This window comes from Thermobia domestica, chromosome 15 (assembly GCF_964235325.1).
Source record: "Thermobia domestica chromosome 15, izTheDome1.hap1.1, whole genome shotgun sequence".
NCBI lineage: Eukaryota > Metazoa > Arthropoda > Insecta > Zygentoma > Lepismatidae > Thermobia > Thermobia domestica.
The window spans coordinates 30,041,722-30,069,480 of NC_137468.1; the positions used below are offsets into that span (position 1 = coordinate 30,041,722).

Here is a 27,759-nt window from a genome sequence, read left to right on the forward strand (position 1 = left end):
TCACAGCGCTGTGAATTTAGTTTACAATTAACTCATCCAGACAACCGTAGTAATACAGACTTCGATTGGACATTTGTTTCTTTTCCGTGGGTATTCAGGAGAAATGTATGATACCTGAAAGTACTGTACAACCTTATACAGTCTCTGGTCGTAAAGTATTATTAGGCGCACCTTGATTTCTTTTGGAAATTTTGTACAGAATTTGAGGTTATGTTTTTACTTAGCTTTTTTATATTTTGATTTTTTTATTATTATATAGAATTACACTGATTGCATGGTTACATTAATTACAATTACAATAATCAATGAATTAAACTATTGTGTTTCTTACTAGATAGCCTATTTCTTGCCTTTAATAGTCAATTTCTTTAATATTTCAGTGGAACCGCCTTTGGTCTTTATCAGTGCTTCGATTCGTCTTGGCATACTAGCAATGCATGGCCAGTAAGAGAAGGTCTCTGACAGTTCGTAGCGGCACTGCCACTACTCACGTGTAAAGGCTTTTTTCGGTGCATCTATAGTGGGAATTTAATTAACGGTGTTAAGTCAAAGTGACCGTGGTTGTTAACACTAGTACCAAAATAGGGGTTGCATTTTTCCCTCCGCATGTGGTAAGAAACTTCAGAAACCATCTCTTGTTGGCCCTGCTATGTACTGTGTGTACTGTGTCCTGCATATGAAGATGGTGATATCACATTTCATATTTTTTCAACTACGCTAATTTTTACTCTAATTTCTTGCATTTTCACTTCCCTTTTCAGTAGTTCGCAACTTTTTTTTGGGGGGGGGGGGTTCATATCGAAAGATTACCCGACCAGAGCAAGAGAGGGACATTTTCACTCTGTAGAAACTGTTTAACCGATTTTGCGATATGTTATGATGCTTCACCCCGTATGGAAAAGGAACGGTTCTCCGTTTTGGAACAATTATTTTGCTAGAAGCAGCAACCTTCTTCTAAGCACTTCCCTGTACTGTTCTTGCCTCAATGTTCCTTGAACAACATACAGACGTCCGGCACTTTTGCTACTAGTAACAGACCAAATCATAACTTTTGTCGGATGTTTTACAGTACGCACAAGGCAATCATTACTAACGTTGTCTCACAAACTGAGATTTAATACCCATGATTTCAAATGTGCACTCGTCACTAAAGCAGATTTCCAAAAATTCAAATCTTTAAATTTGTGGGCTTTTGCTCAAAGAAAACTTGCAAATCATCACAGGGGGCAATTTTGTTTTCTTAGCAAGTCTGCATCCCTTCAGTTCCACCTCAGAGACCTGATGCCTTATTGTTCTTTTAGAGGCTTGAACACCGTCATTTTCAAACTTTTGCTTCAGGTCCTTTGCACTTGTATTCCTGAAGCAAATGTTCAAACAGCATACAGATCTCGGGGTAAAATTTGTTTTGCGCCCACATTTGTCTTTCCTTTATGGTTCATACAGTTCACCATAGTCAATTTTCTTCCTAATTCGTCTCACAGATGCTTCAAGTTCTTCGGGAAATCTATCAATTCGAATGTTTTTTTAGTTTGTATTAATGTTTTCATTTCAACAATCTTTCTCGGTGTCAAGTCACTTTTTTTCCGTAATGATAAAGGTTATCGCTCTGCAAAACGTAGTACAAAAACGATCTTATTTTCGAAATACGTCTTTCTCTCAACTCAGCGTTTGTTCAACACCAATCACGTTCTGTACTATAGGTATTGTTTCTTAATAACAGTATCTCTAACCCTCTTTTTTTGAAAAACAGCCGCAAAGAACCCAAGTGAAACATTCTATTTACTATCAAAGGAATGCCAATATTAAACTGTCCACTGGTTTTACATATGGCATGGTTTTCGGTACCCATTCGGCCTCCGTTCATTTGTTTGCCGCATGAGAACTACTGAAATTAATGGAAAAATCTTGCATTGGAAACAGGACTATTTGCACAACAATCATACTTTAATACATCCTGTGTTTGCGATTAAAGCCCGGATCGGAACTGTCATTGAAACTAAGCATGCGTGCACGCAAAATTCAACCGAAACATATACAAAAGGCACGCTGAATAAAGAACTTCTGCGAATATATCTTCCTTTTATCAACCTTCCCACGCTAATCATTGAATTAGTGAAAATAGATCATTTATCAAGAACAGGAGTAAATTCATGACCCATTATTTCAAGATACTAGATGATCACACAAACTGTTCACTTAAAATTTAAACCCACTTATACGCAAATCCTCCTATTTCCATAAAACAGCTAAAAGTTTTACACACTAGCTACGTCCAGTGAACCTACTAATATGATGGTTACTTTGATATCGCAGAATTTGTTCACGGACATTAAAAAAAATCATTAATAAAAAGTAAAATCGGATGGGCAATGTTTATATATACATATATATATATATAACTAAAAATGTAAAGAATCCACATGTAAAGGTTTATTGTTTGTTGGTTTGCCGACAAAAAAAGAAGTGTATTTTAGACCAAGAGAATCGAAGCATAACATTTTACTAGCCACTTACATTTTTGGCGTAAGTGAAAGCGTGCATTGTTTCGTTGTGGTTCATATACAGCTTATTTTTTTTTATTAAGTCTCATTGTTAGTGTTACGCTGCTGTGGTCGTAATTTCCGCCTTTCTTTCCAAGCTGAGCTGTTGAATATAATTCTTCAAGCGGAACATTTCTTGTTATTTCGAGTTAAATAGCCTTATAACTTTGTTCTCTGAGCTAATTCTTCTTCATGTGTCGAGAAGAATGAACGAGAAACATCCCATATTGCTGGTTCCCGTTGTTGGAGCAAATCATCATCTACCTCGAAAATCCTCAATTATGAAGCACGCATCTGTTGGTTGCGAAGGTAAATGGACAATTTCAGCTCTCTCCAGCAGACAGAAAAAGGCATTCTCTTATGTTCCCACACATAGTTACTGCACATTCGAGAAAAAATTGTCCTAAAAATTCAAAGTCCAACGTTAACTATGTTATTCACACCAAGGTCATTTGTTTTTACGATAGTATTTTCCTGGAAAAGATATGAATTAAAGGGTGTAGGGAGATACAATAAAAAATCAATTCTGAATGGTAATACAGGGTTCCTATTCATCTGGAGAAATCTATTTCCCTGACTTCTCCTTGACCTTTGGCAGGAAATTCCCTGACTTTCATGACAGGTGTCGGATGATGTTGACATATACATAAGGAATAAATAACGGTGAATATTTATATATAAGAATATTTATTCTATAGAGACAAATAATAACCAATTGCTCATACGTACAGTACATTCCACTTACAACCCACAAAAATATGAGCAACCTTACATACTGGGATCATTAATGGTTGGCTAAGCTGAAAATGGCGTACAAGTAATGTTAGAAAAATATATTTTATAAAATTTCCCTGACTTTCCTGGTCAGTAGGAACCCTATAATACCATCTATATAACACATTGTCCTCTTATTACGCCACGATATCGTTTATGAGGTCTAATTTGACAGACATTTGCTTTCTTCAAATTGAATATGCAAATAATACACATAAAATAAGAATGTTTATGTGAAAATTTCACTTTCTTCAAAACAAGTTTCGACGCAGCTTTCAATATCTCTTTCCGATTCTCTAATTGATTGATACTATTTTGATCTTTAATTCTATCATATGGGATTGGATTAAGCTTAGCGTAACTTTCAGCAGCGAGGCTATATGGGACGTATACCTTGGGATCCAACCACATGAGCCCCACCCGAACTCGAGTCTGCGTACGCTATCCACACAGCTACGAAGGAGCTCTTAAATTCTATAGCAGAAATGCCAAAACTCTCATCACGATCACTAATAGTACAGAAATAGAGATTTACATCATCTACTGTAGGATGTAAATCTTGGCAAGTACAGAAGTAGAGATTTACATAATATATCTTCAAGATACAATACCTAGTTCTTGTTCTAATATTTGACTTATTCTTTTAACGCTGTTTATCCGCAACTATAATGAAGCTCAAAATCTCCCTTCTTACTTTCTATCTGAACATGATGACAACTTTATTATCGAGTATCCAATGCTAAAGGAGAATATTGATAAAGTGTCTAAACCAGTGTTCCTCAAACTTTTCTAAGTGTTGGACACTTATTAGTCAGGTGAGCATACATAATATTAATACACTTAAAATCAGTATTAATTAAACATTCCTTAATTTTATTTTATATTCGTACTAATAAAGAAAAATATTTATTAGTAGTTACTTTCTTAAGAAAAAACAATTGAAAATTCAAGAATATTTCATCTATATACATATGTACATAAAAATGAAAGTGACTATGTGACAACTTTTGAACCACTCGACCGATCCCGATCAAATTTTCAACATAGATGAGGTTGGGCCTGGGATAGTTTTTATTATATCTTTGACGATTCAGCTTCGGGATGGGGGAGGGTATGGGTATATATATATATATATATATATATATATATATATATATATATATATATATCGAAAAATGACCTATATTAGTGACGAATTCATGGTTTCTGGGGTCCATAAATTGACTAGTGACATGTTTGGTGCCCTTTATATCCAAAATGAAACATATTCTACTCGTGCGAAGAACGGGCATTGTGCTAGTAATAATATAAATATATACGCTATTAGGACCTGTATAATTTTTATCTTATTAAATTGTACGATTTATTATTTATATAAACTGTACCTGTCTGTGATTCTCAACTATAATGTATGACACACAATTTCTTTGATATTTTTAAAACTAATTTTCAATCTAAGAAAACCACAAAGGCACCTCAAGAATCACTTGTGAACCAGTTTGAGAAATGCTGGGCTAAACTATTGACAAATTAATACAAACTCCAACTGATGGTGTCAACAATTGTTGACGAAATATTAGATGTCCTACCAACGTCCTTTATCGGGACTCTCCACAGAAGAATTTTCTATTTCCTGCTACAAATATACTTTTAACATATCTGTTTTCTAAAGGAGTCACTATTTTTTATTTTCTCTAAATAAATTTGTAAGCAATGCTCTTTTTGTTTTCATTCCTGGGAACGAGTGCGCCCTCTCCCAGCTGAAACCAACCCCTGCGGCACGGCTGTGTCCTTCCACCTCGGCGAGGAATTTCAGGGTCATCACTTTCCATGAGTGTTTTCCCCTTCGCTCACATAACCGGTTCGCTCCCTGCTAATAACATGGGTAACACATCCTTCAGGCCAGCTCCATTATCACGTCACATCCAAAATCATGGGCACCGACCCACACGCAGCTACATGCAAAGCTACTAAATCGAACACTAAACAAAAACATGATCTCAACACATATGGAAAGTTCTGCACTTGGAGAAAGAGAAAGAGTTGGAGCAAAAAAATATGCATTGCGACCTAAAACTTCCAGATGCTTTAAATACATAAATAAATAAATGAAATGTGGTTAGCGTTAAACTGTCAGGAAGTTTAACGTTTGATCTGTGCAATTTCGCTGGAGATTGTGTTTATTATCCTCTCGCATTGATCAGTTTACTGCTAGGGCTTTGACCTCAACTCGCTTTCCGAAGCTTCCTGAATAGCAAGGTACAGCAGGCCAAACTCTGGAACAAGGTTGAGGCAAGGACGCGGCCAGGCTATTAATGATGGTTCACTAAGCAGGCTTCTTTCCCCTCCAGTCTTCTCGTAGCTACAATTAAACACGTGTTCACTAGTCAATATTATCCCATGTACAGGTTTTTTCACTCGCCTACATTTTCAAATACTACTTGTCACACTTCAGTTATTTGTAGTACAGAATTAAATTCTGACAGTTACAACTTGAGTTTAATGTGCATATCAGTTTCGTTGTAAATCACGATAATGATCACCCAGAACTGAAAAAGAACAATCCAATATGACAGCGAGGTGTGTGTATAATTATTCCAGTAAAGCCCAATAACGAATATTCGAACAGAGTAAATGATAATTCCCATGTTGAGGTGAGAAGTTTCTCGAAAAGTTCATTGATTTTTTTACTATTGGATGTTTTCAGGCATGAAAATTTTCATTTACCATAATATTTATGCATCCCATAGTATGAACTAGTAGCACTCATTCACTCTATGGCTTAAGAATCTTCATCCCGGCGAAATTAAAATACCGCTAATTTTACAGTAATTATGTGATATCTTCAAATAGATAAAAGATAATCGAAATGTGGAACAAAAGCGCCCTAGACAATAATAATTTGCATTAGAAACCGTTATCACGACTCACTTATCTGCTTTCGATTTCGAGCCATTTTGAAAATCGGCATTTATTTTCGCGTTTCTAAACAGCTGAAAACGGAAAGCCACTAGGTGTCTTGTGATAACGGTACCTCACGCAAAATAATATTGTCTAGGGCGCTCTTGTTCCATATTTCAATTATCTTTTATCTATTTGAAGATATCACATAATTACTGTAAAATAGCGATATTTTAATTTCGCCGGGATGAAGACTCTTAAGGAACATTCATCAATGCAGAAAACAAAAGAACGCCACTAGCTCCTATCCTGCGCAAAATCTTCCCAAAGATATTGTTATAAATTTTAGGTTATATAAATGAAATAGCTGAAACTATACATTTCAAAATTGAATTCTTTTCTATTTTATTCGAACATGATGGCATTTTTTCGTGAATAGAATACCTCGTCTTTATAAATATATAAAAATGAAAGTGACTACGTTTGGGACTTCATACCTGTTGAACCACCCGACCGATCTCGATCAAATTTTCAACAGAGATTAGGTTCGAGCCGGAGGAGGAGATACATAAAACTAAATAAAACTCTTGAAACACGAGACCGACCTCAATAAAATCTTCAACATAGATGAGGTTCCGGTCTGGGATGGTTTTTATCATTTCACTTTGACGATGCAACTTAGGGGAGAGAGAGGGGCAGATATTTAAAATGATCGAAAATGACCGCTATTAGTGTCGAATCCATAGTTTTCGGGGTCACTGAGACGAACAGTGACACTTTCCGATGCCGTTTAAATCCAAATTCACCCCTTTATGTCCAAATAAAAGGTATCCTCTCCGTGTGAACGGGTATTCTGCTAGCAGAATATAAAAATGAAATCTTTCAGATTAATGTCCCACAATGATGGCCTTTAGGGTAAGGGAGACGATGATTTAGGCAAGTGCATAATGGAATGAGAATGTGGGAGTACCCCGACAAACCCAACGGACACAACGTTGTTAGAATATGAAAGATAGTACCTTAAGTATATTATGCACTCCGATGGCGTGGTTTTGTAATCCACTTCTTTTAGAGGTAAGATTGTGCTGTAGAAAAATGAAATATTTTTAAGTTTTACGTCCCACGGTTATGCCGGTTAGGCTAAAGGAGACGGTGATGATGAGTAATGAATGAAATGGTGGAATGAAGAAAGTGGGAGGAAACGGGAGAACTCCGAGGAAACCATGCACACGGTGTTTGTGCACCACAAAGTTCACTTGGCGCGGGCGATTGTGCGGTAGAAAACGGCGTATATACTCTGAGGGCTGATCTAGCATGATAAGCCCGTGGACCCACCAACTGTACACCGGATTCAAGCCCCGGTCTCCACTTAACAGAAGGTCCCATCTTTCATAACCACGGTTTGTGTTTGTAACACGTAAAATACAAAAACTTGAGACTCAAACTGAACTATTGACAAATCAACACGAATGCTCCTGACGAAGGAAATGACAGCCATCGAAATTGGAAAGTAATGCTAATGCCTCTGACACAAGTATTTTCGTGAAAGAATTTTGATATTTCTTCCTCCACTTTTTAAAAAAATTATCACTACATTTACTCTTTAAACTTACCTTTATACCAATCATAGATTCGAATTAACATGATTACATGGAATAACTAATTCTGCCATATAAAAGAATATGAATAATATATTATTCACATTTATTTGTAGTATATTGTAAGAGTAGTTTTACATAACATGTCGTTGTTGTAGGCTAATCATATATATATATATATATATATATATATATATATATATATATATATTTTACTTACACTTGATACTTATTCACTTTTCCAATTTTAGTATCTGCAATACCAATTATTCATTTGTAATAATTTTAATATATTCAAAATATTATTTACATACTTATAGAGTACTCACTACATTATGACGTTGTACATAATATTGGAACGATCAAGGAAAATGTAAATTTGAGAACAAAATTAGTGAACATTCTTGATGTTAGTACTGTTATTTCGTGTTATGTTCGGTTTAATTTAAGATTGCATACGAATGAAAAATTTTGGTTTTATCAATCCACACTGAATAGTAGCAACTGAATTTTGTACAAAAACAGTAATATTTCTGAAAGAGACTTCCTGAAATTAATTACAAAAATAAATTTGATTGATTTTGAGTTCAGCCTCCCTTTCAGTAGCAAGGTTATATGAAAGTGACAAAAACTGAAGCAAGCGTCTTTTATGCTTCGTATTAGGACTTTTCGCTGTAATATCTCTCTTACCACTTTTTATTTTCTATTCTCTGTTTAATTTAAATTCAACCAACCTACTTTACTACTTTCCGTTTGATTAAAATTTCGGTATCCTTTCACACAAAGACTACTGTTTGAAGTTAGATAGGACCAGTACTAGGGTCTATATCTCGATGTGTAAGCCAGGGTTGAAAAAGAACATGTTTTTTTTTTAAAAAAAAAAGGAACGTTTTTTATGTTTAAAACGTTTTAAACGTTTAAAACAAAGTACTTTGTTTTAAACAAAAAAAAACATGTTTAAAATGTTTATTTTGTTTAAAACAAAAACCTAAATAGGCATATATATTACATTTTTACACTCTTAGGTATTGCTTGCCATCTATATTCAACCGCTAGATCAAATTTCGGGAACTTCCGTAATATCGATCTGCCCAAATGTTCAATTCCGGAGAAAGAAATTGGGATTTTCCCGATCTCCGTTCACAGAATATGTAGTTTAGTTTATTTCTGTTACGTTCTGCTGGTCGTCTGCATTCTTAATCTTTAAACGCTCATTGACACAACTGCTGTGTCAGGGCTCAATGGCTCAGTCTCAAACCTCAAATTAAGGCTGGAAGATGGTTCTGGTACCAATTTATTCCTGAAAGATGCAGCTTTGCTGGTGTGCATTTGATGTGTCTGGAAGGAGGGTAAATATAGTGGCTTTTTTTTTTTTTGTTTGTTTTTTCAACAGTTTTTTTGGGGGATAGATTCATAAAAAAATGTTACGTAAAGCAATGAAATAGGCCACTACATGGTAATATTGTGTATTTGTACTTCTTGCTTATATGGGGTAGCATGAAGGGGGCAAAGTTAGCCAATTTTTGGAGTTTCAGTTTTTTGACGTAAATTACATTTATTTTTACAATAAACATCAATAGCTCAGTCCTTAATTAAGCTAGAAAGATGATTTGGTACCAAAGTATTTTTGGGGGATGAAGCTTTCCGTCAGTTGCATTTTATGTATATGGGGGGTACGTATGTACGGCCGAGAGAGAAGATGAAGTTTTTTTTTTTATATTTTTCATCAGGTTTTGGCGGGTATTCCTCCCCCCTTTGTGGTACATCCATAAAAATTGGTATGTGAAGCAATGAAGTAGTCCCCTACATGATAGTAACATGTATGTGTACTTGTTTATAGAGGAAGAAGGGGTCAAATTTGGTTAAATTACATTTATTTTCGGGACGGTCCCATATAACACAAGATATATTCCACTGAAGTGGTCTAGAGGCATAATTCTTGTTCGTATACATGATGTGTGCAGCAAAAATGATTTGCATATGGACGTGATACTATAGTGGGGGAGGGGAGAGAATGTCTAATTCAGCGTTTCCCAACCGGTGTGCCGTGAATGGGCCACTGGTGTGTCGCGAGGAATCGAAACAAAATTAATTTTATAGCAATCAAAATGCAAAAGGTAGGGAAAAATGTATATCTGTATTTCACATTACTATGAACCTCTACTATGAATCTACAATTTTAAGTTTCATACCAAGTTACTGTTCTGTATATTTCTAATGTTGAAAAAAATGGTTATCATTGTTATGACCATTATTGCTTCTTTATTATGGCAGACTATTTCGTAACTTGAAAATTTAAAATATCATTCCATTCAATCCTTTCGATAAATTACCTACATTTGAGTTTTAAAAGTAAAAGAGATTTGTTTGTTCGATCGTTATTAAGTGATCTTCCTTCTTAGTAAAATGTTAGATACAGTTTTTTTTTTAAAAAAAAAAAAGCGTATTTTTAAAAACCTGAGTCCAATATTTCATTGCAATTGTTTTCTATTTTTAAATTAGAATGAAAAATAAGCATAATGATTTACCATGGGGAAAAACCAGTGATAATGCTTTCTTCTCTGTAAGATGATCATTAATCACAGAAAAATACCACAGTGTTTTATATTTACAAATAATAATATCTATAAGTGCGCCGCGAGAATCCAAGTAACGCCCGTAGTGTGCCGCAAGTTGAAAAACGTTAGGAAACGCTGGTCTAATTCAATGAATGTTTTCTGCGCATATATATATTTCCTACATAAAATGAATTCATTACGCAATGGCTACAATTTCTTATATTATTGTCACACGTATGTGGCCTACACATTAGCATCATTTTGACAGCGTAGGGTGACTGCAAGGGTTGCCAGGGCTCCGCAAAGTTAATATTTTTAATGATTTTTTTATGTCTGTTCTTTTTCTACGAATTCGGCGGGAATTTCACGAATGTTACCTCGTTGGAATTTATGGTCTATAAGCTTTCCAATGGTGTATAACTCATGACTCTGTGATAATTAGGGGGGTCACCAGAGCCCCGAACGTGAGAGTCTACCATTTTGTTAAAATCCCTGGCGGGTGTCGAGAGTTAATTGTGTTGTTATGGCGTAGACACTAACCATTGTTAGTTATCCATGTTGCAGATAAAGATGTATCTTGAAAACTGTTTATTTAAAAAAAAAAATGTCATTTGCTCCTTTTAGGCTAGTCACTGCTCTTTTCTATGAGTTGTATTGTATTTGTCAGCGTATTTCTTCTAGCTTATGAGTGAGAACTCTTCATTATTATGGAAATGATAGTGATAAAAAAAAAAAAAAAATACCCAAGTTTTGAATTTGTGAATTTGGATCTTAGAATAGTGTATAGTGTGTTTAACCTCCGTTATTCTTGGAAATTAAGAAATGTTCAAATACGTCACTTGAATTTCTGTTGGTTTAGTTATACGCACACTGATGTGCAGAATTTCGTTCAGTGATTGCTGTTATAATAAGAATACAACTCTGCTTGTAATTTACTCCACGCACAAATCCTGCGGAGGATGGGTTGTTTGTTAGAAAATTAAATTAGCTTCTTCAATCTGATATTTTAGTTGTTTTAAACATGTCCAACCAGCATCGAAAAAAAAAACACTTGTTTAAAACGTTTAAAACAAACTGAATAAAACAACAGCCCTCGTTTTAAACATGTTTTAAACACTTGTTTTAAACATTTTGTTTTAAACATATCAACCCTGGTGTAAGCCCATCGGGTATCAAACTCGAGACCAGACGTGTTACTTGGCAACGAAAAAGTACCAGAATCGAACACTGTAGAACAATCGTTGTTTGGCTATAGCTTTGAAACTAATTAATATTAAAACCAGAACCCTGTCTAGGCAGTAATTAGAAAAACAGTATTGCTGGAACAATGTAAAATATTACTCTACAACAGCCATGACCCGTTATTGAAAATGCATTTCTTGTGATCTCTTACACTGAAATCCCTTGAATTTTTTCCTGGACAACTGATGTCCACCTTGAAAAGAACCTCCGCGTTGCAACATCCAGAGTGTCATCGAATATACAAACTAATTCAGTACATGTGAAGGCTCAGGTTTTCCACTAAAATGGCGAAGAAATAGATTTTTACTGCTTTCTTTTAGTGAGTAAATATTTTGGCTAGCGTTATAAACATTTTTCGTGTTCTTATGGTGTTGGTAAACGATCAATGAGCTTCTCCATTGAATGCTACTATCCAATTCTCGTAAAATGTTTGTTTCGTATTCTACTCGTGATGGCTACCCTCTGTTCCAACTTGCACATGCTTGTTCTACAACATTCCAAAATCACTGAACTTCAAAACCCTCCTTCCTATTTATGCTGTAGATGAATATTTTTTGCTTGGAAAGCCATGGCTACAAACGTAACGAGATAGAGACGTTTGAAGGACGTCTTCCAGACATCTACCTTATTCTTAAAAGGGCACACACTATATCATTTCTTTATTTTTATGTATCACATATGTAGCTAATTTTAACATGAATAATGAAATGATCAAGCACATCTCGAGCTTGCAACTGATGTATTATATTTGTTAATTTGACTCCTCAGACTACTCAGTTGTTTTTTTTTTTTTTTTTAAAGGTCACACACACACACACACAGAGAGAGAGAGAGAGAGAGAGAGAGAGAGAGCGAGAGAGAGAGAGAAAGAGAGAGAGGAATAAGTGAGCAAAATGACATTACGAGAAGTACTGTGAAATAATTTTATCGAGCTTTCACCTTAAAATTCACTACTGGTCATGAAAACATTTTCTAAGAGTTACATTGAATTCTCAATCAATGTCAGCACTAAACTATCACACTGTGCAAATGAATTTCAGAGGACTATTTAGGAAGTGATATATCATGTTGCGTTGATTCAGAATACAACATAACTTCTATTTCGCCAGGAATTGACTTCCTTTCTTTTGGTCAGTAGTGAATTTTTAAAAGTTCACTAATGCAGGGAAATATTATTATACAAAGTAACGACATAACTCCATTTCCATTAGGGTAATATCGAATTAATGAAACTAGTGGTCTTACCTTCTCCCATGCAGTATCGTTCTTACAATTATTATTGGTCACCCACCACAAAAACCAGCTCGGGGATTCGACTTGTGGTCGTCGGAACCAACGATAGTTTTTCACATAAAGCTGAGGGAAAGAGGTCATCCAACGTTTGTTTCTTGGCCTATCAGCCTCCAAGGAAAGGAGGCGAGAAAAATGTTATTGAACTTCACCTTCAGACAACACAACACAACACACCCCAAAAGCATTAACTCTTCCTTCTCCCTGCAACATCTAAACTTAGAAACCACCACCGCCTTGACTCTTGGAAGAACCCTTCTTTGCCTCCATCACCAATTCCTTCACATACCTAGCTCATTTAAACAAAACATTGACATCCGTTGAGAACAAAAAATCTACGGCTGCGCAGGTTTCATCTTGTCTCTATTTACAGCCGGATAATAATAATACTCCTAATTTGCTTTTATCCCCGCATTAAACCTTCTAGCTAGTATTATTACTAGCAACTATAGCAATATAAGAGATATTTATCAAAGCACGTAAGATCTTACTGCTTATAATTACGAATAATGACCAATATTTTTAAAACCTAATTTAATGAAAAATAGGCGAGTGTAACGTGATCGGAAGCTAGTATAAAACTTCGAAAATGATGAACTATACAACTCTTGAAAGTTTTCATTGAAAGTTTTTTATATTAGCACCAGATGAAAGAAATAACATGGAATATTTCAATTTGATGTCCCACAATTATGCCTGTTAGGCTAAGGAACACGGATGATGAAGTCAAGTGAATGATGGTAGAATGTGGGAGAAAACAGCAGTACTCCCGAGAAAACCAACGGACACGTTGTCCACCACAAACTTACTTGAGCAGGGATCGAACTCGAGACCCCACACACCAGAGGTAAGCGCTCTACCACTGAGCCAATGTGCCTCTAGCACACGACAAGAAATGAAATACGTATAGTACGTCTATTTTAGGAAATTCAAAAATATATAAAAGAAAAATGTTACGATAGTTTGATTTATTTAAATGAACAACGGAGTACGTGCTACGCAGTCGATAGGTAAATTATGATTCGAAGCTGTAATAAGGAAGCGAACTCACACAAACACACACACATACATATATATATATATATATATATATATATATATATGGATTAATTTCTGATTTTGAGGATGTGCTGTAATTGGATCATGATCACGGCTGTTTCTAGTACTATACAGTAAATACCAGTAAAGCTTATTATTATCGAAATGAAGTATAACATGGCCAGGCCCTGATACCAGAAATAGTAGGAAGTGATCTATATTAATAATGAATGTCTACAGTGATGATGGTACCTGCAGACAATGGTATGAGTGTACTAAAAACGTTACATGGAAAACTAACTAGAACGGAAAAGAAACCAAGTGCTTGTTTAAGTACATCAGAGAAATAGAGTAACCGATCATGAAATATATATATCTAACCTGTTGACTGCGTGGAATTTTGAAGAAATTGCGTTAAACAATTGATATTTAAAATTAAAATAAACTCTGTTGAAGACAATGGCGAAAGAAGCCTTTAGGAGAAAGAAAATACTTTTTTATGGGACCCTGAATGCAGAGTTGAGAAAAAGACTCATAAAATGATTCGTGTAAAGTACAGTACTATATGCGGCAGAAACATGGACACTATGCAAAAATGATGAAAAACGATTGGGAGCTTTCGAAATGTGGTTGTAGAGAAGAATGGAAAGTATTATCTGGATCTTGGGTCGAGTAAAAAACGAATGAGAGTGTTAGAGATGGTGGAGGAGAAAAGAATAATTTTAGATATTATTAAGAAGAGGAAGAGAAACTGGTTGGGACATTGGGAAAGAAGGAACTGTATCATGTGGGACATGCCAGAGTATGGTGGCAGGAAAGAGAGGGAGAGGGCGAAGGAGACTACAATAAATGGACGACATCATAACAAAGAAATCGTACGTGAAGATGAAAAGGTTAGCGGAAAGCCGTGGAGCATGGAAGCTTCTGAGTTGCAGCAAGTGACCTGCCAATAATGGCAGAATACCTAATGATGAAGATGACAATACAGAGGATTTCGCGAAACTTACATTTATGAATAAAGTGTCTATGCTGGTAGTTGAAGCGGTCAATATTCCATGTGAGATATGGATGGCCACCGTTAAAATCACCGTTACTGTGAAGATGTTAACGGATTGACTGCATTAATGAACTCGACCAAGATAATCGCTTTAACTGTTACAAAAAAAAAATTCAAATATTCGCTTTCGTTGAAGGAGTAAGATCGGCGGATGGAAGTTCTAACATTACAATTTTATAAAGCCCATTAGCGTAATCCTAAATAAGCATCTATATACTACAATGCTAGTTTGTGTATTTGTGGTTAAGAAAAGTGTATATGTTTGTGGCTAATTCCTTTTTGCAATGAGATCTCGGAAACCACATACCCGAGAAACGTGCTGTTTTCACTGGTATATTTCAAACTTTGTGTAGACCTGTCAGTTCTCGTTCAAAATTTAAAAAAGAAAAAAGTGCCGTTAATCAACATTTTATAGGTCATTTTGAGTCCGTAAGATTAACATTATCGCTAGGCCGAAGCTAAGGTTCATATCCTTGCGTTAGGCAACCAGTAGAGGAGCTACGTAGGGCAGGTTGACGGATATTGCAGGCACTTTGCTTAAATCTGAATTGCAAAACCTATTGCATGCTGACAACTTCAAAGGCCTCAAGAGCCGCCATGAGGAGTACTCGGACGGATATGGATTTATAAGGGGAAAAAATCAATTTACCATCTGCCACTTCTCCAAGTTTGTCACAACATCTATACATTAAAAGCCACATTTATATGTTTGTCTATAGCAATTCACACCCTTTGTGAGTCGTCCTGCCTTCACTTATGTGTGTAAACAGAGATGCACAGATATAGCGAGGAAAATGGGAAGGAGATACATGGTCATATCAGAATGATGCGCTGAGTAGACAGCACAGGTTTAGCTAGTCATCTTTAAAATAATAAAAATAAAATAACATTTTATACGTTCATCATCAAGCGTTAAAACTCAAAAGGGATGCAACTTTTGGTTGATTTTTTTTAAGCAATGCACATAAAACAATTGCATACATGTATTTATGACAGATGTATAACTCAAGGTACTATTTTATTTCGCAACTCATTCCCTGATTCACTCTTTAAAAACCACAAAATTCATCACCGCAGAAACAGAAACTCGTCCTTGGATCCGATGCCCATCCAGTCAGGATAGTTACCTCAACTCCTTACGATCCACCACTTTTACCCTGCCAGCTTGTTATTGTCTACCTGTCACTTTACCAAAGGCTTTCAAACTAACTTCCCTTAGATCTTGTGCGTATTTTCTACAGGATAACTTATCACGCCTATCTGACACATCTCCATATCTATACAATAAACTGAATTTCGAACTTCCTGCACATACTCATACGTTAAATATGTGATGTGATGTAATTTGGCCACCATTGGTTTTCTACAGCTACAAAATGTCCAGCTTTCAACAGAAGTTGCCAATTTATATACGACCATGTATCTGCAAGTGCAGAGTTCTACAGGTATGAAGCTAAATTAAGCGGATGACTTAACAGGTTCTACTGTACAATGTTACTTGGAGAAACTTGGCCACCAATTTTTTTTTCTTAACATATTCTCACAATCGTAATAACAATTCAGTCGTTCTGGCTTTATACTTATGCCTGCTAACATTTTTGGGAAAGCGTAGTAATTACAATAACACTTAAGTTGGCCTCTTGTTTTTTACTTTTTCTGGTCTGTAAATTGGACACTTTCAGAGGCTAACATATAGAAGTTGATCTATATTACTACTGAAATCGTATTACTGGTACTAACTCCTATTTAGATTGTATCTCTCTGCCTTTCGAAACCCACAATTCAACTGATATAACCATGAAGTGACCTTTTATCATCTCCATCATTCTTCATAAAATTTCATGAACATTCAAAACGAACAATAATAAGATGTCAGTGCATGCAGAGATGAGGATTCCGATTCAGGAAGATATCACCATTAATAATGCACGTTGCTGGCGTCAAGCTATCGTTTAAAGAATGCATGACAAATGACTTGAGGTGTTCCCGGTCACACATCAGAACACTTTTGATGAATCTCATTGTTCAAACAGTGCAGTAAATTACGAACGACATTTATGTTGCTCCAGCTACTAAATTGCACTGTGTAGAGTTATTAAAGTTCATAAAAATAACGCCGCATTTTTGTCCTGTTTCCATTTATTACACAATGTGTATGACATCTCGGTAATTTCAATACTATAACATGTTTTCAGCTCGTTTTCCACACACAGCCTCAATTATACTGTGTGGTGGTTAGTTACTATCATGATTAACATTGACTGCAGTCAAGTATATTGCCCTACATATTTCTGACTCATAACGAATATAATAATGTGTTTTATTATGTAAATGAAAAAATAACAACTGCAAATGATCAATAAATATCTTGATTATATTAAAATTTAAATGTAGCTTTCTTTTGTGCGAATATAAATAAAAACTACAATATACGTTTTTTCCTTCGACCATAAACTGGAATCAACTCTAATTCTGAACACATGATATGAATGTCCCCGGTAGTGAAGTTTGTTTTGTTCGTTAAATATTTTACTTTGCAATACATACAAAATAGCATAAAATAAATTCGTTTATGCAGATGACATAACCACTATAGCAAGAAGAGAAAATGAACTAAAACAATATACACTGATTTGGAATCAGATGTGAACTAACAAGGACTACACACAAACAAAATATAAGTTAACTAGAATATGTCCCCACTTGTTATTGTAGGCAATATTTGGGAGCTTCTCCTCCTACGTCTTAGATAAAAAGTACGTCTGAACTCAAAGTCTCAATACCGAATTCGAACACCTCCTTTGTGGGTAAATGGTTAGCACATTCGACTTTTGTCCAAGATTCGGATTTAATTAAGTTGTACATTTATGTTTCTCACTACCTCGGTCAGGTCCAGACATGTACGCAGAAATTTATTTCGTGGAGTTCAACTTCAATATGAGAATGAATTACATTACAATTTGTAAAATAACCCCTAAAATTAGATTAAAATGTTGGGATTTTCAGGGGGTTCCGAACCCCAGGAGCCAACCCCTGTGTACCCCCTAGTCGGATCCGTAGCTAGGGAGGCGCTACAGCGTGCAATGTCAGTCTTAAATTATGTTTCCACCTCTCAGACTCAGGTTCGATTCCCGGTGGGAGTTTATGTGGTTCAAATTCCACCTAGGTTAATCTGTAGGTCTACGTCTCATACAGTCTTGCTGCTGTAAGGGACACTGAACTCAAACCCAGGCAATTAACCAGTTAATAATAAGCTTTCATAGTCTTGGATTTGTGTACCGTACTGTTGTTAATATAGTATATATATTCTGTAAAAGGACCTATAGCTCTGTTTTAAATTATCTACATAAAATAAATAAATAAACAGTTCTATGATGTTCCTTTATGTCTTTGTCGCTGTCCCTTCGTATTCACGCCCCATCCACCTCCTCGACCTAAGAAATCGAACTGACTTCGGTGCTGAAATCTAACTAAACAATCGAACTAAATGTGGTATCGATTATGATCATATTATTCTGTCACCCTAATTATACGGAAAGATTATAATTTTCTAACAATGTAGAAACGTTTGTGTTCATATATCAGTAAAGTTGGCGTAATATCCTATACTTGGCACAAATCTCTCAATTAACTTATGTCGTAACTAAATTTCTGGAATATGATTTTATTCATTTTGCATTCAAGTGACAACAGTATTAGTACGTTCGTACATGCGGTACAGAACATGTCAATATATTAATGTATATCTATGTGAAAATAAATATATTTTATATATCTTATTACTACCACGGCTAAATCAATCAAAATGAAATCTTTAAGTTTTACGTCCACGATTATGCCGGATGGGCTAAAGCAGACGATGATAATGAAAAGTGAATGAAATGGTGGAATGAAGAAAGTGGGAGGAAACGAGAGAACCCCGAGAAAACCCACGTACATGGTGTTTGTCCACCACAAAGCTCACTTGCCTCGAGCTGGGATCGAACCAAGGACCCCATACACCAGAGGTAAACGCTCTACCACTAAACCACTGCGGCTCAGCTGAATCTGTATTTACGGATAACATGCCCAGTTGATTTTACATACCACATTGTAAGTTAGGTATACACACTTAACTTTAATAGTACTGATACATATTATCATTTATATATTTACTAGCTGTATAATGCAGGTCTTTTCACCCACATCATTTCCATGGCAGATGATTCTTGTCTATCTGCTTGCCAGTCTTCGAATATTCATACAAGAAGAACTGTTTCGAGCAGAAGCAAGTGTTTTCCTTGTGTACAAAGACCTCTCTCCTTCCTTCAAATATGAAAAAAAAAAAGCTAGAAAGGAAGCGACGGCTTTTTTGTACGTCGAGCCGCAGATCCGTATGTCGAGGGTTGTCTCAGAGAGACTCATTCACAAGACAAAAATTCCTAGTTTATCATTACCGAGTCAAGTTTCGGGTGGGAAAGACGGCTTCCCTTCAGTTATAATTCAGTTTCTCTTAAGTAGGTTGAGCTGGAACTCTTTTATCATGCTTTGCAGATATTTATTGCTGTTCGGGAGCAAGCGTCGAGTAGTCCTCAGTAAATTTACTACAAACATCTTCAATGGTAAGTTTAAATATCTCAACTTATAATTTTATACTACTAACTTTTATGTTATTGTTATGTACTAGCATTATTTCCAGAGACAGCTTACTATCCTAACGGCAAATCTCAGTAGAGTAAATCAACATGTGGTTCCGAAGGAAGCAGCTCAAATTCTCGGTCAGATACACCATTACGTTGGAGATTCCATTGATGCAGATGTGCACTGTTAGGCACTTAAGACTATGGCTATTCGAGGATGTGTTTCCGATGCGTTACCACCCGCAGCGAACGCGATCTAGGTGGCTACTCGGTAATTGTTTTCACCAGAGTTATAAATCATACTGTGAGCCAGTCAGGGTTTCCAGGCCATACTGCCACACCCTTATTCCCATTCATGCGAATCACGAGAAACACCCCTATTGTGTCACATAGATTTTTTTCTGTAATTATCTATTTTCTCGGAATTACCTGGTATTTTTGTGAATTTTGTTATACACGCACATATTTTATAACACTAGAATTCCAATACTCTGCACAAAGCATCTTCCAAGCAGTTGTTTCTTGCTAAAATCCCCTTGCCTGGCAACAAGTCTCCTTTTTTCCTTCCTTTAGACATCTCTTACTGATTCCAGAATAGCAGGCAGTCTAGTGTTCCGAAACGCACCACATATGCTCGAGCCGACGTATCCTGCGCGTTTTTATTGCTTTCGCGTTTGCAACGCAATTAGCCATCCACATTTAAATACAGGGTCTGCGTATTAGAAGTGTACGCTGAACAATAAAAACGTAAGCGTAAGCGTAGCATGAACCATAAAAACGCGTTGCGAACGCCGTGCACTTCGGCTTCCCAAAGATCAATGTAGCCAGAAATACCTACAAAAGTGGAAGGGGAAGAGACTGACACATAGGGCAAGGTCAATAACCATATTTAGACTTCAACATTAACATTTGAATATATTTCTACGTAAAATATTATGATGATTTAATTACAATTTAAACTGTATTGTTTTAAACTTAATTATTTGAAACTGGCTAATGATGAACATGTCCACGCTTTGCTTTTTTATTATTAGCAGAAATACATAATTAATAGCTCTTAACTAAGCACAATTTTAATCCACAGTGTACAGAGAGATGAAGGCTTGGGGTCAACGACTAGTAACCATATAAATTCGACCGTGAAGCCACCTCGTGGCGGATTCGAATTAGTTCAACTGCCTTCAAAGCTTAAATATTTACACGATTTTTTTTTACTAAATTTAGTTAAATCGAATATAATCTCCGTACTAAAAATATTTTATCATGGAACATAATGTATATTTTTACATAGCAGAAGAATCTTCTCTATTGCTTTGAATCCACAATCGATTTAAAGATATTACGATGAATTCAGCCCACCTGGGTTTCAAAAATCTGAGGTAGCTTTCATTAATATATATATATATATATATATATATATATATATATATATATATATATATATATATATAGTTTCATTAATCAATGCATGTGTTTCCTTCAACGCTTCAAAATCATCCCTTCCTGTTACTCGGGGTAACAAGAATTTTAGGAATGATAAAAAAAAATGCATGAAAAGATTGCGATTTTGGCCAATAATTAGTTTTTGGATCAGAGGCCACTAAATTTTTGAACGGTCCCTAAATCGAGTTTTCGTATTTTTTTTTTTTTTTTTAAGGAATAAGCACATCATAATGAGTTAACTGATAGTTTGGGTTTGGCTACACCATATGTGGTTCTCCAGATATAAGGCCTACAAGAAAAAAATGAAATGAAATCTTTGAGTTTTACGTCCCACGGTTATGCCGATTAGGCTAAAGGAGACGGTGATGATGAATAATGAATGAAATGGTGGAATGAAGAGTGGGAAGAAACGGGAGAACCCCGAGAAAACCCACGCACACTGTGTTTGTCCGCCACCAAGTTCACTTGGCGGGGGCTGGGATCGAACCCGGGACCCCAAGCACCAGAGGTGAACGCTCTACCACTGAGCCACCGCGGCCCTAAGGCCTACAAAAAATGAAATATATTGATCTTTTGATTCAAAAATCAACCATGGAATGAATTCATCCCAAAAAGTTCCACGTTAAATTTGACACATATTTTTTTGATTTTCACGAAACATGGCGAGTCCTTTCTTTGATATTATAGTAGTTTTCGGACTATCACCGCACTTTACGATTTTCTAGAAGTGCTATAGCAGCTGTTTATGTATTTAATAGCAGAACATGGTTATTTTGCTATCAAATCAAATTATATTCAGTAGAATTATCTCAGATAACAAAAAAAAAAAAAAAGATATATTTAACACTGTCAAACAGAATGATGAGATACGTTTACAAGTAACAATTAATCAATTACAACATATTTTCTGCCACGGTATCAGTTTATCGCTCAAGATTATACTTCAAAATACATTCTTGAAATTCCAACAATTAGCAAAACAATGAGAGCATATAAATTAGAAACAAATGGTTGAAGATAACCATCATTAAATGAAATTACCGAATGCTTTTTTTTTTTTTTTTTTTTTTTTTTTTTTTTTTTTTTTTTTTTTTTTTTGTCGCCGGGATCTTAATCTATCAAACACAGTTACAGGTAAAGCAAGTTTAACTCCCCCTTCCCTACGGAACCGGTAATTCAGAATTGTTTTGAAAAGGCATTAACATTAAAAAATTAGTTGATATACTGATATGCTGATCGGATCAGCGAAGTGAGACACAATACGCTGCCCATTCTTTTGATTTTTTTTCCACTAAGCTTGTGTTTGATCAAATATGGAAAAGAAAATCAAATAACACACGTTTTTTATTATTTCAACACGAATGCTAATCTCAAAATATGTCTTTTCTATCTGTTACCAATAAAATTAAGGCTATTCCTAGCATCTCTATGTAGTAGGATGTATTTTTTTTTTATTATCTATGCTTGGCGTTTAATGTCCCTTTTCAACACGAAAACTATATGAGACGTGGTCCTACACTTTAACGAAGGATCCAAATATGGGTTTCTATCGGGAAACGAACGCGGACCTCCCGCACACTTTAGCCGTAACATATTCCTAGGATGACTGAGGATAAATTTAAAATCTTTCTTCATTGGTTAAATGACGATTTAATTATTCAATTACTCTGGTTCCTCGCCCTGCTCTTACAATATGATTGTTTCATTCTGATCAGCAAAATTATGAATTTATGTGCTGTGCAATAAACGCTAAAATAACTTAAAAGATAAGTCCTACACAACCTGTAAATTATAAACCTCACACACATCACAAAGATAGATTAAAAATAGTAGAATTTCTTAGCGAGGTACAATGAATAGCCTTGTACTGATGACTGATTTGTGACTTAAATTTACATATCTCTGGGATTTTCATTTAAGTTGGTCACTTTAAGCGAAAGTGGATGTATATCCCCTTTACATGTAATTTTGTGAAGGACTTCACGAGAGTGAAAGTAGAACTTTCGATGGAATTAAGTATGATTCAATCATATAGATTATTTCAAATAACAGATATCTGATAATATCCAGGTAACAAATACATAGATATTATCCAATATCCATTACTGTACAGTGAAATACATTCTGTCTACGTCGAGAGGAACTACACTTAAACTGGTCGAATGCTTCGAAGTTATTAACAACACACAAAAGAGGAGATACATACTTTAGGTACTGTACATGAAAGCGTTTCGTAGTGAATGCTTACAAAATTTAGCTTCCCTACTGTAAAGGAGATTAATTTACAAACAATAAAACAATATTTCCCGCTGTTATCATTTTAATTGTCTGACCACAGTATTATAAGCATTCACTACGAAACGCTTTCACGTATAGTACCTAAAGTATGTGCCTCCTCTTTTTTTGTGTTGTCAATAACTTCGAAGCAGTCGACCAATTCGAGTGTAGTTTTCACTTGACTTAGACAGAATATTTCACTGTACGCAAGGCCGTATAGAGATAATGGATATTGGATAATATCTGCGTATTTGTTATCCGGGCGCTCATACTGTTGATCGAACCAGACTCTCGCTTCAAAGAACACAAGACGTGTACTGCAAATTAAAACAAAAAATAAAATTAAAAAAAAACGATATAACTGAAATCAAAGCGAGTTTCAGTTCAGAATGAGTGTCTCAACTAAAAAGAACAATCCAACTAAAAGACGTTATGGAAAAGGAGAGACGAAAAAAAGCCACAAAATTTTCGGTGCTGACTCTGCATCGAGTTGAGTTGAGTTAATTTTGAGTTTAACGTCCCTTTCAGCAGCGAGGCTATATGAGACGTAGACCTACTGATTAACGTGGAATCCGAACCATATGAGCTCCCGCTGGGAATCGAACCCAGATCTCCCACGCCAAAGGCGCGTACGCTAATCGCTCAGAAACGGAGGAGCCCTGACTCAGCATCGAGGCAATTGGTGTTTGTTTGTTTGTCCAAGTTTATCATTTTTCAGCACCAAAGCTGTATGAGGCATGGACTACCGCTTTAGAATGAATCTGAACCACGCGTTCAATAATTTCCCACCGGGGACCGAATCCAGGATCAATATCTGTGAGCGCTAGTTACTAGGCCAGCAGGAAGATTGAGAGACACTTGAGGAAAAACTTGAGTTCCTAGAAAGTAGCGAAATGAAATGAAATCTGTAAGTTTTACGTCTCACGTTTATGCCGACTAGGCTAAAGGAGACGGTGTTGATGACAAATAAATCAAATAATGGACGAAGAAAGTAGGAGGAAACGGGAGAACCACGAGAAAACTCACGCAAACTGTGTTTGTCCAACACAAATCTCACTTGGCGCGAGCCAGGATCGAACCAAGGACCCCACCTGAGGTGAACGCTCTACCAACGAGCCACCGTGGCCCAGAGAATCCAGTATGAACGGAATCGAGATACTAACCACATATAATTAGCAATTAAAACCTATTTGGTAGACTTATCTATACATGGATTGAAATGTCAGAGTTTTAATTCAATATAATTTATTTTCCATTATTATTAAATACGAAAAGTCTACAATTTCTGGTCTTATTATTGATATTAGTGTATTGTTTAGAAAGGGCGATTTCTTCTGTGTACTTTTTTTCGATTTTTTCTCCCTTGAACCAACAAGTACAATTAACTTCTGAAAAGCATCTGAGTTCCTCCATAATATCTCGAAATGACAATGTAAGATTATTTTGAGATCTCCATTGAATACTGCTATTTAGCAAACCTTAAGTTACGTTGTAAAGATTTAATAGCGTGTCGCGTTACATACATACATTAAGTGAATGTCACTTTGCGTTCTTTGCTACACATGATGAAACATGTGGACTTGTAATGCAAATAAATGAATACATTAGAAAGTGCGTCTAACATGTAAATGTAGTGCGTTCGTTACGGTTGACGCTGAGTGCATTTTTGTGCATGAGGGATTTACGTGCGAAACAATGAGTGTGTATTTGTAGGAGACAAGTGAGCCTCACCTCTACATCATGAGCTTGGTCTTTCACCATAATAAACATCTTGAAAACATGCCACTACGATCTCTCTGCTACTGAAATCAAAAACGTCAAAGTACATCAATGATAGAATTCGAACACAAACATCTCTCACAACATTTAAGTACTATTAAAACACAATGCATACAAACACAAACAGTAACATACAGAAAGCGGGACAATTTGTAAGCTTGTGTTAAAGTTCTTCGCTCTGTATAAAAGTAACATGAACTCCTACTTGGAAAACACAATTTTCCAATATTCTAAAATATAACAAAAATCAGAAAATGGCGGTACGGGTACGTTATTTATTAAACTCAGAAAAATAATTTGCCTATTTAAATCAAACTTCCACTAAAGTTTTCACTGGAATCTCACGATAGTTATGGGCTACGTATCAAAACAATATTCTAGGGAACAGATCAATAAAATAAACAGACGTCTAAAAAACCCGATCTTATGTCGAACCTCGTCTGACATATTAATATTTCTGCCGGAGCCCGTCCGACGCTTTTGATTATGTAGTGCAGTCTCTAGCTAACTAACAGTATGGGTTGTACTCTCTGTTTCTTGCCAGGCCATCTGTTGTATTCGTGCGGATATCCTTGCTGGAAAATGGCAGGGAGAAGACATTTAGTCCCTTCCCGTCCAAAACAGAGGCTGACAGAAAAACTAGATTAGAAAGTGTTAATTTCTTTGATTGTCTAACTTCCTTGACGTAAATAATAATAATAATAATAATAATATAACCATAAATAGTTCGATTTGTAATAGTAACGACTGAGGATTCCATCAAAGATTTTGCAATTTAGAAAACAGAGAAAACTTTTGAAATATACATCTCAATACAAGTAGAAATATACAAAAATGAACACTATTTCCATCTTACTGAAAGTTCTGATTAATATCGAAAAACAAATTTTATTTAATGTTTTATTATTGTTTGTAGTTTAAATTCCATACACATGTGGACAGTGATGATTTCAGATTTTCCCCAGGGGGGTGGCGGTTGAATACCCTGAGGGTGAAAGTAGTATTTCTATACTGTTATCCGAAGTTCAGCACGATCGAAGAATTACTAGGGATGGATTTTCGTACCTCTGGATGAAATCCCCCTGGGCCACCCCTGAAATCGTCATTGTATGTGTGCACCAAAATCTTTTTAAGAGCTTATGGCCTCTAAGGATCTTAATCCGACTCTGTCTCTGGGACCGGGACTCACCGGTTGGTAACCACTGCTGTAGAACAATGTAGAATATTTAGAAGTAAAAGTCGCATTAATTTATTCACGAACACATAATCCAATTCTCTTACTTTCCATGAAGGGTGCAAAGCGGCTGCGGTAGCTCATTGGTGCATAGGGTCTTTTCCACTCTTTGGTTCGATCCCAGCTCGCGCCAAGTGGGCTTTGTGGTGGAGAAACACTGTGTGCGTGAGTTTTCTCGTGGTTCTCCCGTTTCCTCCACCTTCTTCATTCTACCATTTCATTCCTTAATCATCATCACCATCTCCTTTAACTTAGCCGGTATAATCGTGGCAACTTTATTTATTTATTTATTTATTTATTTTCATGAAGGACGTCAATGGTTACAGCTAATAATATTATCAAAGGCAAGTATCAGGCTTTTGCAAAGTTATTGTAATGAAACAACCCAATAATTGCATCCACTCTTTACTACTAGCAGCTTGAAACTTCTTCCCACACATATGAAACACACAAACCAAAAAAAAAAAAAAAAAAAAAAGTTTGAAACATCTGCTGACTTGGCCTTCGTTTAATCATCTGCACAAACCAGCCTGCACCACTCTCAACATCCCGTTTAGTAGAATGTTTAACCGCCGTCTGTGCGATTACCCACCGAAACACATTGTCGGCGTTATGTGGTTTTTGTGTTAAGTGTGATTCACTCAACCAAAATGGGGCGAGAGGAAGTTTTCACTGACAACTCCCGCCCGTGTTGTTTATATTTCACAAAAATAAAACAGTGTTTCAAATTGTATTTCGTCTCTGTTTATATCATATAAGGTCACGTTCCTTGAGCTATATTATGAAAACAGGAATATCCAATTGTATTAGGGATAAATGACCTTTTTCATGCAGCCTTAATTTAGAAATATAATGACATTTCATAAAATAAATAAATAATTTTTGAAATATTTATTCACTGATGCAAGTTTTACTTAACATGTATTATAATCACATTAAATACATTTGATATTTCTCGCTGATAAATACTAAACGTTCTTCTCTTTACGTAACAGATCCGAATTCGAATCCTGGTCAAGCGGTATCGGGTTCGATTCCCGGTGGGGACACTCGGTCGAAAAAGTGTAAAAGCTTTTTCAGGTCAGGTATCCTGGGTGGGGTTTTCCTAGGTTTCCTCATTCACACCAGGGACATGCTGGGATGGTACCTAACATGTAAGTCCCTAGCCGCTTCTTTCCTTCCCTTTCCTCGGATAGTATGATCGCCGACAGACGTCATCCCTTATACGTTGACGCGCTAACATGACCATATATGGCGAAAGCCCCGAAATCTAATTTCTAAATCATAATCGATTACCGGTAGAAATCTGTATGGCTTTCATAGCTTTGGTGGTATACATTCAAAGCATATGTAAATCTACATGTTTCCAACTCGTCAGTTGGTTGATTGATTTAAGCTTAGCATCCGAT

General features: G+C 35.9%; 1 protein-coding gene and 1 long non-coding RNA gene across 4 annotated transcripts in view; one reads left to right on the forward strand and one right to left on the reverse strand.

Annotated features, from left to right (window-relative positions):
* The window catches only part of LOC145672153 (leucine-rich repeat flightless-interacting protein 2), a 186,557-nt gene that overhangs the window by 136,213 nt on the left and 22,585 nt on the right, over nucleotides 1-27,759 (reverse strand). Inside the window, exon 1 of one of the 3 annotated variants that reach the window (XM_081741491.1) lies at nucleotides 25,069-25,113. The exons of 1 other annotated variant lie outside the window; for it this stretch is intronic. In XM_081741491.1, coding sequence (XP_081597617.1) covers nucleotides 25,069-25,107 — 39 coding nt within the window. In that variant the 5' untranslated portion in view covers nucleotides 25,108-25,113. Of the gene's footprint in view, nucleotides 1-12,858; nucleotides 13,120-25,068; nucleotides 25,114-27,759 lie in introns of those variants that run through there. One more of the 3 variants, XM_081741489.1, reaches the window with a different exon arrangement.
* Nucleotides 1-27,759, forward strand: part of LOC145672154 (uncharacterized) — a 137,540-nt gene that overhangs the window by 73,940 nt on the left and 35,841 nt on the right. The gene's annotated exons all lie outside the window — the stretch shown is intronic.